Source organism: Lontra canadensis, unplaced genomic scaffold, assembly GCF_010015895.1.
Source record: "Lontra canadensis isolate GAN:19392208 unplaced genomic scaffold, GSC_riverotter_1.0 scaffold98, whole genome shotgun sequence".
Lineage (NCBI taxonomy): Eukaryota > Metazoa > Chordata > Mammalia > Carnivora > Mustelidae > Lontra > Lontra canadensis.
In genome coordinates this window covers 355,160-368,023 of record NW_022631092.1, presented here as the reverse complement: position 1 = coordinate 368,023, position 12,864 = coordinate 355,160, and the positions used below count along the sequence as shown (strand labels likewise).

Below are 12,864 nucleotides of genomic sequence, written 5' to 3'. Positions count from 1 at the left end.
ACTGATGTGTGCTCTGATGACTCATTCACGCAACTTACATCCACCGAACTTATATGGGAAGCTGGAGAAACAGCTGCTTTCATAGGTTAAAAGAAAATCACAGGTGGATGAAATGATCCCCATCGTTAATCTGATTCCCGGGTCAGACATTAGATAGGCCTCTGTTGAATGGGAGGCAGACACTTCCTAGCCAATTGGATTACGTGAGAAGAGAGCTGGATCTTGGGGAAACTCAAGTCCCATGGGGAGCCCTTGTTTTTATTAATTGGCCAAATTGGCCATCAGTTCGCTCAGCCTCTAATCTCCTTGGGAGCCTGTGATGCTGTGCAGGGAGGCGGGGGAAGGTGCAGTGGGGCCTGGCTGGGAGGCGGCTGATGGTTGATGCCACAGGGTTATCAGAGATGCGCTAATTCTGATTTCTGCTGCTTTTTGTTATCGGATTTCTTTTTACTCGATGATTAGATTTGCTACTATTTGCTATTTGGCATTTTATTTGTTATATTTTTCTCATTAGAGATTTGCGCTTTCCAATTTCTGCTGCCTTTTTTTTTTTTTTCTTAAAAGGAAGAAAGGGAAAGAATGAGAAAGGAAGAAGGGGAAAAATAGAAAACTAACAGATCTCACAAAATACCCACTGGCTGGGCCTCATAGGGAGGTGTCTGGAAATGTCAGTGATTTGTATGCATGTAATCTCCTCGGTGAGAGGCGGCAGGGAGGCCAGTTAGTCACTGAGGTCCAGCCTGGTCACCGGACATTTCGGTTAGCACTGGCCTGGGCCACCTGCTGGTTAGACCCTCCATTCCTCAGGTTAACTCAGGAGCCCCGCTCTCTCCCCAGAGTTCGTTTGCGTGCTGGATGCCTCGGATGAGTTCCTGAAGGAGCGGGTGATGAACCTCCCCGAGAGTGTTGTGGCTGGGACCCACTACAGCCAGGACCGCTTCCTCCGGGCCCTGAGCAACTACCGGGACCTCAATACCGAGGATGAGACTGTCATCAACTATTTCGATGAGATTGAAATCCACCCGATACATATTGGTATGAGTGGGGCTCGAGACTAAGGTCAATGTGAAGAACCACTGACAAGTGTCAGGACCCCGCCCCTCCGCCCCCAGGTACCCCTGGTGCGAGTCTGGAGTCTGTGGCATGGCTGGGGGTGGGGATGGGGAAGCAGAGCTATGTCCCTGGGGCCAGGAGATCAGAGGACAAACAGGGCTTTCCTTCTGGGGAGTCCTTCTACTTGAGGATTTGGTATGTGGTGGGGTGGGGGTGTTGGGGCATATGAAAATATATGCATAGGTTATGAAATCGGATACCAAATTGCCATTTTTTTGAAGGACACTTCAAAAAATATGTATATTTGCTGCCGGCTGCTTCCGTGGGGGCGGCGTTTTGTCCCCAGAGCTTTGCAGGGCCCTGATGTTCTTCCCAGAGCCCCTCCTGGCCTTTAGACTGGCCGTCTGACCCCCCACCGCTACTCAGAAAGCAAACTGTTCTTCATCACATTCCCCTTTGTTTCCAGTAAGCACTGAACTCAGATCTCAGCAGCCAGCAGGCGCTCAGTAAGTAGGATCTGTCATCAGCCTCACTGAGGCCGTCACTGTTCCTGGCTCCAAATCTCAGCTGTCATAGGGTGTTTCTACTTCCCTGCGCTTTGGTGAACCGCTGAACTTCCTTTCTGGCTTCCTGGATCTTGACATTTCTTCCCCCCCTGAGTTTGGTGAGGAACCCCTAGCCTGGTGGAACTCAGTGGCCAGGCTGACCCCTGGGGGTCTTTCAGGGTCTCTCTTTGCCCTCAAGAGCCAGAGAGGACAGCCTCTGGACCCTGGAGTGCCGGGAGGTGTACGCCAAGGAACCATGTCCACATGAAGCAGGAGAGCTGGTCTCAGGGCTGGCTCTGCTCATCTGTGTTCTCATCTGTGAAATGGGAAAATACCCCCTGCCTTGTAGAGTTATTACAAATGCAGAGATAGGAGATAGGAAGTGTCTGGTGCAATGGTTGACTAATTTTGTTATTACTAAGACATAACATAGTGTGCTGTTAAGCAATAAAAAGATAATGTAATTTATAAATCTACAAAATCTGTTTGGCCCCTGAAGAAATGACTGGGTTTTGTCCTCCTCCGGACATGTCTGTGCGCCCTGGACTCACATTTTACATGTAAAACCTTAGGATTTAGGGGCGCCTGGGTGGCTCAGTGGGTTAAGCCTCTGCCTTCAGCTCAGGTCATGATCTCAGGGTCCTGGGATCGAGCCCCACATCGGGCTCTCTGCTTGGTAGGGAGCCTGCTTCCTCCTCTCTCTCTGCCTGCCTCTCTGCCTACTTGTGATCTCTGTCAAATTAAAAAAAAAAAATTTAAAAACTTAGGATTTAAATCTACTAATATGGAAAGTAGCTCACCCTATTTGATTAGAGAACTGGGAGAGAATGGTGAGGACATTGCACAAAAACAGTGATTGCCATCTTTTCAGTAATGCTCAGAAAGTGATTTATGGAAAAATCAGGAAAGCCCTGGGGAGAAATGTTGAGAAAGACAGAAATGAAGGGAGGACTGGATGCGTGGTCATTGTGTGTTTGTGCTGGTCACATTTGACCTCATCTCCACCCTGACAAGGAGGAGATGACGTTAAAGGGAAGGGAGAGATAAATCTTAGTGGGGATGGGTGTGGGGGAGGGGTCAAGGTCAGGAATGCAGGCCACCAGGCCCTGCCCGAGAAGGATCAGGAACAGGGCTGGCACCTGCATTTTCTCTTGGCAAGTCTGGACTCCTCTCTTCTCTCAGAGTCTCTTTCTTTCTGGCTCTTTGGACCAGCATCTCTCCTCCGTCATTCACGTAGTGAACTGGGGTTGCCCTACAGCCCAGGAGTTTCTATCCTGGGAGCCAAGCCTAGAGCTAGACCTTCCACCCTAATAACACAGCCCTAGAAGGGTAAATCCAAAGTCATGGTTTGGGCAGGTTCCCACCCCCAGTCAGCAGTTCCCCTGTCCCAGGGTCAGGGCAAAAGTATTGGTTTGGGCAGCACTGGTCTCCAACAGTGAGCCTCGTCAAAAGTGTTTCAGAGCACTTTCAAGCACATCAAGTTGTAATTACTGTTAGAGAAATCGGGAGAAATACATTAAAGTGTCAGAGTGTGGGCAAGGCGTGGAATATCTGAATTTTGTTTTATTTTGTTTTTGTTCACTTTTGGGGGCTTGCTTCCTCCCACCAAGTGATGTATATTGACCCTTCTTCCCCTCTTCCCAAGCAGAAGCTAGAGGTGCCTCTAGTCTGGGTCAAGGTCATAGTGTAGGAACGCAGGGAGGGGGCGTGGCAATGGTTGTGCCATGAGGGGAAGGCCCCTACTCCTAGGAAGATCTGAGGCGCTGAGAACAAAAATCGTCCACTGCACACCCTTCTGTTGGGGGCACTTTCCAAGCAAACCCAAGAGAGTGGTGTAGAATTTAGCGTTGAGCAACTTTGTAGAGAAACCCATTGTTTAACCAAGAAGCTGCTGCTGGTTTGTTGTTGTTGTTGTTTTGGTCTTGATGTTAAATTAGTCGGATATTCTAGAATTTGGACTTTTCCCTATTCAAGTAGGCTACCTGAAACGGTTTGTTTTAGTTATTAATTAAAAATGTATCCCAGGATCATTGAGTTTCAGAAACAGGGAAAAAAAAAAAAAAAGAAGAAGAAGAAATGGGGGAACTCCTATCGGGCTTTCAGCAAGTACAGGGCTTCCTCCTGTGGGAACCCCCACAGCAGCATCTCTCTCTGCTTGGATGCTTCCAGGGATGGAAAACTTTTTTTTTTTTTTTTTTTTTTTTTAAGGAATTCCATCCCACCCATCCCCCCCTGCTCAAAATCAGCACTGTCAGAGCTCAAACACCGAGCCCCTGTCTTCCTCCCAGACCCAGGACTCCCAGACACAGGGCTGGTATTTGCTCGTGAGCCAAGAAATCCTGAGCCATCCTGGCCATCAGAACAGCAAAGCCCAGTGTGGTCATTTCCTAAAGTAACATAACATAACATAACATAACATAACATAACATGGTAATTTACATTTCCACGGCACATTTATGAGAACAAAGAATTTTCCCGAATGTGGTCTCAGAGTAGTACCTTGGAGAATGTGTGTGCTGATCCCCTTCCTTTCTCCTGGTATTGAAAGACGTAGGAAAACTTGAAGACCCTCAAAACAGACTTGCCATCAAACAGCTCATCAAAGAGATCGGGGAGCCTCGAAATTATGGCCTAACGGACGAAGAGAAGGCAGAGGAGGAGCGGAGGGCTGCAGAAGAGCGGCTGGCCAAGGAGGCCATGGAGGCAGAGGAACGGGAGCACAGGGAAGCCGTGGAGCTGGCGGAGAAGATCGCTCGCTGGGAGGAGTGGGTGCGTGAGTGCGTGCGCGGGTCTGGGGGCGGGACGCCAAGCCATTTTGGCAGCTGCCCTTCCCATCCTGCTCCTAGAGAAATGTCATGGAAATACCCAAGCGTGTGTTTGTGTTTGTTTTGGTTTTGGTTTGTTTTGTCATATGCCCATTTCCTAAAAGGTGCCTGTGGTCTTTTGCTTGGGATAAATCATCGCAATAATAGTACCCAGCCTTCACCAGGAGTATTGATAATCCAGATCCTTGTAACTGGGTCCCCTGGTGCCATTGGCCAACCTTGGGATTTCCTCTGATTTTCCTCCATTTACGCATCTCACCTGGATGGTCAGCCTCGTTCACCCTCCCGATTCCCCAAATCATGGATTCCTGCCTATTCTGCTACCGAAAATCGCATTCAGATCCTCCCACAGCTCCTCACTTCTGATCAGGGTCGGAGTTTCTCGCTGGAATCATGGTGCCTCCTCCCTGGTCTCCCTGCTGGGCTCCTGTCCATCTCCAGCCTGTTCCCATGCTGCCGCTGGAGGTCCTTCTAACGTACAGACCCACGTGGGCAACTCCCTGTGCAAATGTTTCACAGGCTTCCATCCCTGTGAGACTCGTTATTGGGGCCTTCCAGGTTCTGGCGTGACGCATTTCAACAACACACCGTGTCCGCAGCTAACTTCCTTACTTGCTTTGAGTCTTTCCTAAAAAGCCCTCTTTCCAAGGAAGCCTTTCCTGCACACCATATTTAAAATGTCAACCCCTGCGTCTCCCCATCACATGGCCTATCCCCTTTCATAGGTCTCAATTTCCCTCTTTGCACTTATTCTCAGGGACTATATATTTTATATATTTATCTTACTGTCTTTTCTCTGCACAGAATTTAAATCGCATGAGGACAAGGATTTTTTTCTATTGCTGTTCAGTACCACATGTCCAACGCCAAGAGCAGTGCTTGGCACCTAACAGACACTCTACAAATATTTGTGGAAGGAACAGGGAGACGAAGGAAGGATGTCCTTAAGCACACATCTTTGGGTGCCCGATTATCTCCTTAGCATGAATTCCTGAATTTTGTTAGGTCAGACTACACGTGGTTTAATTTTTGATACATATTTCGAAACTACCTTCTAGCAAGGGTAGAGCAGCTCACACCTTATCTACCAGTGGCTTTCCCTACACTTCCTCCAACTCTGCTTTCTCAGTTTTGCTCACAAAATATCAACCAGATAACCAAAACCCCATCCCATTGCTTTAATGTTCATCTCTTGGGTCAGACATGTACCAACTCTTCCTGCGTTCATTGGCATTTCTATTTCTCATGTTGCACGTTTTCTCTGCCCATGTTTGGGCGGTATGTCCTTTTCTTAGTATTTTGCAAGAACAGCTCCCGATAAGGTAGTGTAGTCATAGAAACAGGAGGGGGCTCACGAGACAAGGGTCTCCCAAGCTGTGTTGCTAGAGTCCAAGTCTCGCTCCTTCTCTGTGTAGCTTTGTGGTTCTGTACAGATTTCTCTCTGTGTCTCCGTTTCTCCATCTGTGAGAGGAGGAGGAGGATAGTACCTGCTTCATACAGCGATGGGGTGATGAGTCAGTTATGTGCAGAAGTATGCAAATTGTGTGCCTCTCGTGATAGCCTAGCTTTTTATAATCTGTTGCAAATGGTTTTTCTCAACTCATCATTTATGTTTTGACAGCATTTATGGTGTGTCTTCTGGACATAAAGAAGTTTTATGGTTGTATGTAGTCAAATCCATCAGTCCATTTCTCATGTTGGTTTATGGGTTTACTGCCTTGCTGGGAAAAATTCTTTTTTAACAGATAATATCATCTAGGACTCTTTATCTTGCAAGTGACAGAAAAGCAAACTCAGTATGGCTTAGAAATAAAGAAAACTTACGGATTCACATCAAATCAAGGCGGTGGGGGGGGGCAGATAGAGCTGGCTTCAGGCAAGGCTTGATATGTGACTCAGATGATTCATCAAGGACCTGGGGTCCCTATCTCTGCTCTGCTCTCCACGCTGGCATTATCCTTGGGTTCTACCTGATGTGCTTCTCCTTTATTAATATCCACAGGCAGGAGGTGGGCTAGACTGATGGGATTAAGTCCCACCTAAACCACCAGGCTAAGAAGGGAGATTTCTCAAAGGAATCTGGAATTACTATTCCCAAGAGAGGAGGGACCATATGCCGAGCAAGGAATAACACGTGTTCACCAGATGAATACCTTCTAGACTTTCTATTAGCACTTCTGTGATTCTTTCCCTCATGCCTTCCTTCCCCCACTCCCGCTCTTTCTTCATCTGGGCAGCTAGAAATTATCTTGATTTAAGATGTGAGTTTGGGATCCAGTTTATTATTTTCTAGCACACTAAGCAGTTGTTACAACACCATTTATATCTTTTCTCTGCTGTTTGCGATGCCATCTTTATCATAATCTAGTGGCCACGTACAGCAGTATTGGGTTCCAATGTACTCTGGTGTCAATCAGGTGAACGTGTTCTCCCCTTTCTGTTGACCCCAACCCCCAAATGTTCTACTTGTAGAATAAACGACTAGAGGAAGTGAAAAGAGAAGAAAGAGAACTACTGGAGGCCCAGTCTATTCCCCTGAGAAACTATTTAATGACACACGTGATGCCGACCCTGATGCAGGGTCTGAATGAGTGTTGTAAGGTCAGACCGGATGATCCCGTTGATTTTCTGGTAAGAGATATTTGTTTTACTATCAATTTGAAATTAAAAGATGCCCGAATCTAAACAAAAAGCTAGTTGAGATAGAGAAAGCGTTGTGTCTCGTTTTTTTTGGGAAATAGCCTCTTACGACCTTCACAGTTTATAGTAAGATTTTCTTACTCATTTGAAAGTAAAGATTTATGTACTTTTATTTTGAAATGATAAACAGTAGTAGTACTGTCTTCTAAACCGATGTGTCTTTTTTTCTCTCTTTCAATTATAGGCAGAATATCTCTTCAAGAACAATCCTGAAACACAGTGAAAATTTAAAGATTGGGTGTGATACACCTTTAGAGTTAGAGATGAGGTTAAAATTGTGATTTGGAGTTCTGCTTGAAAAAAAATGCTTTTCCAGTTTTTGGAAAATTCTTTGGTTCCCCCTAAGCAAAGACTTTATTATTTTTTCTTAATACTTTATAATTTTGGGGGGGGCAATACTTTATTAAGTAGAAGCATTATAAAAAGCTGATGGCAATGAGTGACTTTGTTAAAGAACCATATTTTAAAGGTAAATTGATGAAGTATCTGTGTATAGTTCATAGGACAAATATTGATAGAACATTTCATTCTTAGTCAAAGTGTTCTACACACTTGGATTTACAGTAATTTATAGCATGAAGAGAATCAGACTGTATATTATTTGAACATGTAGGCTAATGACTTTACATAGTTTGCTATTGCCCTAGTGCCAATGGTGTCAGAAAGAAATGAAAATGGTTTATGCTTTGGTGACTCACGCTGAGTCAGATGTCACTGGTTTCCAGTAGGTAAATTTTTGAGTTCAGGGTCAGTATCTTAAGCAATGAGTCATAGAGAGAATTATAAACCTCTTGGTAGAAAAAAATGCCATAACAGAATAAATAATCCCAGTATTTGTGGTAATTAAAAGTTAAATATTTTCAACAAACTTTATAATATAGCCATAAGCATTCAATCCCTATGGTCTTTTCCAGCTTGAAAAATCCCATAAGTCCCAGAATTATACACTATGAGAAGTTACACTGAATGAGAAATGTATTAAAATATATTTCATCTTGGGGCACCTGGGTGGCTCAGTCCATTAAGTGTCATCCTTTGGTTCAGGTCATGATCCCATGGTCCTGGGATAGAGCCCTGAGTCAGGCTCCCTGCTCAGGGGAGAGCCTGCTTCTCCCCTCTGTCCCCCTCGCCCCTTCACCCCCCTGCTCTTACTTGATCTCTCTTGCTCACTCTATCTCAAATACATAAATAAAATCTTAAAAAAATATATATTTCATCTCTTTAAATAATGTAATTTGAATATAACTGCACTTTTTTTTTATTATAGTAAAATACATACAACATAACATTTACCACTACGACCTTCTTTTTTTTTTTTAACACTAACTTATTTTATTTTATTTTTTTTCCATTTTTTTTTAAATTTTATTTTTTATAAACATATTTTTTTCCCCAGGGGTATAGGTCTGTGAATCGCCAGGTTTACTCACTTCACTGCACTCACCATAGCACATACCCTCCCCAATGTCCATAATAACCCCACCCCCCCAACCCCCCTCCCCCCAGCAACCCTCAGTTTGTTTTGTGAGATTATGAGTCACTTATGGTTTATCTCCCTCCCAATCCCATCTTGCTTCATTTACTCTTCTCCTATCCCCTTAACCCCCATGTTGCATCTCCTCTCCCTCATATCAGGGAGATCATATGATAGTTGTCTTTCTCCGATTGACTTATTTCGCTAAGCATGATACCCTCTAGTTCCATCCACATCGTCGCAAATGGCAAGATTTCATTTCTTTTGATGGCTGCATAGTATTCCATTGTGTATATATACCACATCTTCTTTATCCATTCGTCTGTTGATGGACATCTAGGTTCTTTCCATAGTTTGGCTATTGTAGACATTGCTGCTATAAACATTCAGGTGCATGTTCCCCTTCGGATCACTACGTTTGTATCTTTAGGGTAAATACCCAGCAGTGCAATTGCTGGGTCATAGGGTAGTTCTATTTTCAACATTTTGAGGAACCTCCATGCTGTTTTCCAGAGTGGTTGCACCAGCTTGCATTCCCACCAACAGTGTAGGAGGGTTCCCCTCTCTCCGCATCCTCGCCAGCAGCTGTCATTTCCTGACTTGTTAATTTTAGCCATTCTGACTGGTGTGAGGTGGTATCTCATTGTGGTTTTGATTTGTATTTCCCTGATGCCGAGTGATATGGAGCACTTTTTCATGTGTCTGTTGGCCATCTGGATGTCTTTGCAGAAATGTCTGTTCATGTCTTCTGCCCATTTCTTGACTGGATTATTTGTTCTTTGGGTGTTGAGTTTGCTAAGTTCTTTATAGATTCTGGACACTAGCCCTTTATCTGATATGTCGTTTGCAAATATCTTCTCCCATTCTGTCAGTTGTCTTTTGTTTTTTTTCACTGTTTCCTTTGCTGTGCAAAAGCTTTTGATCTTGATAAAATCCCAATAGTTCATTTTTGCCCTTGCTTCCCTTGCCTTTGGCGATGTTCCTAGGAAGATGTTGCTGCGGTTGAGGTCGAAGAGGTTGCTGCCTGTGTTCTCCTCAAGGATCCACTGCGACCTTCTTAAAGCATACAAGTCGGTGGCACTAGGTGCATCAGTTGTATTTATTCCATGAAAGGGAGGTATATGCAAAACGATTTCCTAGGGCTGAGGGAGCAGGAGGACCAAAGAAAAAGGCTGACAAGCCCAGCTTGACAAGAAATGGTTTATTAAGGAGATTTATGGACAGAAGTATGTCTCAGGGTAGTCCTTAGACCAGTAGGTCCCCAACCCCCCCACCTTAAGAGCTGCTCTTATAGCCCTAGGGGCTGGAAGTCCACCCAGTCGGAGAACAGGTGTCTGTTGGGGCACATGGGTGGCTCAGTCGTTGAGCTTCTGACTCTGGATTTCTGCTCAGGTCATGATCTCAGGGTTGTGAGACTGAGCTCCACTGGGGGTGGAGCCTGCTGGAGATTCTCTCCCTCCCTCTTTCTTTGCACCCTCCCCCTTTAGAACAACAACAACAAAGAATAGGTGTGTGTCAGAGTCCTCTTTCCAGGGCAGATCATGGACCTTATGCCCTAAGGGTGCGCTTAAGGATGTTAAACAAAAGGAAAGAATGTGAGTGAAGGCTTGAGCTCAAGAAGAGTTGTCCATTTGTCCACTGTCAGCATTTGCCCAAGATGGTGTTGGCCTGGTTCACACAGCCTGGGACAAGCATTATCACTACCTAGTTTTAGAACCTTTCCTTCACCCCATTGGAAATCCTGTACCCTGTACTAGTCCTTCAACCCAGCTTCTGGCAACCACTAGTCTGCTTCCTGTCTCTACAGATTTGTTTCTTCTGGATATTTACATAAACAAAATCACTCAATATGTGGCCTTTCGTGTCTTCTTTCATGGGCATGTCTCCAAGGCTCATGCCGTAGCATGGATCAGGGCTTCATCCTTTTGATGGCTGAATAATATTGTACTGTACAAATGAACCACAGGGTCTTGAACCATTCATTCGTCGAGGAACAATTTGGGTCATTTCCATCTTTTAGATACCGTGAGATGCTGCTATGCATATTTGTGTATAGGTTCTTGTTTGAACAGCTGGTGTCAATTTTGGGGGGGGCAGATACCTAGAGCGGAATTGCTGTCACACTGTAATTCTATGTTTAACTTCCTGAGGAACTTCTGACCATCTCCGCTGTAGCTGCATCATTGCCACTCCCACCAGCGATACAGGATTCCAATTTCTCTGCATACTTAAGCTTGTTATTGTGTCTGTGCACGTGGGGGGCGCGTGTGTGCACATGCTGGTGATGCTAATGGGTCTGAAGTGTGTCACACTGTGACTAAGTATGTTTACACATGCCTGCTGGCCATGTGTATATCTTCTTTGGGAGACATGTACGTTCAAGTCCTTTGCTCACTTCGTATTTGTCTTTTTGCTATTGAACTGTACAAGTTTTTATATATTCTTCATGCAAGACCATTATCAGATATATGATTTGCAAATATTTTCCCCTATTCCGTGGCTTGTCTTTTCACTCTCTTGACAGGTGTCCTTGAATGCACAAAACCTCTTCATTTTGGTGACATCCAATTACCTCTTCTTTTGCTTCCCTGCACTACTTTTGACCCTGATACTTTAATCAAAGACACTAAGTAAACAGAACACATCTGCAAGTTTGAAGTCATTAGCCTTCATAATACTTACCTTCCCTGCCTTCATGATGGATACATTCCATGACCTTGCTTCTTAGTTCACTGAGAAAACCCAAGCAATCCAAAGAGCCGTTCTATCCTCCTGCTACAAACTAGCTCTGTTTCCCTTTTGTGCTTCCATCTAAGACCAACTCCTGACTTGTGCCTGGATGCTACCCTGTCTCACATCATCAGATGCTGCTCCTAGAACTGCTCTTCTCTCTCACAGCCAGGTTTCTCCCTTGTTTCTGGATCATCACCCTTCGCTTCCAACTTAATGTACTAGCTCCTACATTTCAAAACAAAACGAGGGGCGCCTGGGTGGCTCAACTGGTTAAACGGCTGCTTTCGGCTCAGGTCATGATTCCAGGGTCCTGGTATCGAGCCCTGCATCGGGCTTTCTGCTCAGCAGAGAGCCAGCTTCTTTCTCTCCCTCTGCCTGCCATTCTGCTTACTTGTGCTCTCTCTCTCTGTGGAATAAATAAATAAAATCTTTAAAAACAAACAAAACAGAAAACGAGACTGAAACAGATTAAAATGCAGAAAACTTCCTTGACCTCTGCAGCCTCCTCCAGCCATGGCCCCAGTATCCTGTCCCTCTTTAGATCAAGGTTACCAAGTGACCTTCAAGACCTCCAAATCCAACTGTCAAATCCTACTTGACCTCTCTGAGCATTTCATCATTTCCTCCTTGAAACCCTCTCTCCCCTCCACCAGAATGTTGAAAGCAAGGCCAATCCAATTTCTAAGCACACTCGCCCCTCCCCTCCACTGCTGCTCTGGAGGCCCATCTCAGGGATCAGCAATTCCATCCTTCCAGTTGCTCAGGGCCCAAACCTGGTGTCACCTTTGGCTCTTTTTTTCCTTATCCTCGCTCAGTTCACCAGAGCATCATACTGGCCCAACTTTTGCAACATATCCTGTCCGCCTGCTTCTCACCCCTTCAACACTAGTGTCCTGGCCCAAGACACCACTGTCTCCCACCTGGATTGCTGCTGTCACCAGTCCCTTGGAGGCTCCTTCCTGCGACTGCTCTTAACATAGCAGCAGGGGGATCTTTTTCAAACAGATGTCAGATCCCCTCCAAGGCCTTGCCATCTCATGTAGGGTGGAAGGCAAAGTCCTGACCCAGCCTGAGAGGCCTTATATAGTCTGACCCCTCATGACCTCCCTGCCCCCTCACTTCGCTCTTCATTGCCAAGTGCAGTCTGCTTTGGGGCTATTGCTTGGAATCCTTGGCCCACACATATCCCTGTGGCTCCCTCTCACTACATCCTTGGTTGGATCAAACATGCTGTCCTCCGAGGGGCCTCCTCAGACCATCCTCTCGATGACATCCCACTCTGTTCCTTTTCTCTGCTTGCACTGACCTCACTTTATAAGCCGCTGTTTTTATTGTCTCTTTCCCCCACTAAAATGTAAGCTCCACAGAGGTGGGATTGTTTTTTGCTGTTATCTCTAGAGATGAAAAAGGTACACAGCACAAAGTAGAAATGTAATATTAGCGAGTGAGAGCTATTTAGCTGAAATTGTTTGTTATACAATTCAGATCTCCAGTCCTTTGATGAAGTCCATAATACACATTCCATAGGCTGTCA

The 12,864-nt window shown here is 45.3% G+C and overlaps 1 protein-coding gene across 1 annotated transcript in view; it reads left to right on the top strand.

Moving 5' to 3' along the window:
• Positions 1-7,467, top strand: part of AK7 (adenylate kinase 7) — a 71,015-nt gene extending 63,548 nt beyond the window's left edge. The window contains exons 15-18 of the mRNA XM_032837396.1: positions 838-1,035; positions 4,147-4,367; positions 6,896-7,054; positions 7,308-7,467. Of these exons, the coding sequence (XP_032693287.1) occupies positions 838-1,035; positions 4,147-4,367; positions 6,896-7,054; positions 7,308-7,346 (617 nt within the window). The 3' untranslated portion in view covers positions 7,347-7,467. The remainder of the gene's footprint in view (positions 1-837; positions 1,036-4,146; positions 4,368-6,895; positions 7,055-7,307) is intronic.
• The last annotated feature ends 5,397 nt before the right edge of the window (positions 7,468-12,864 follow it).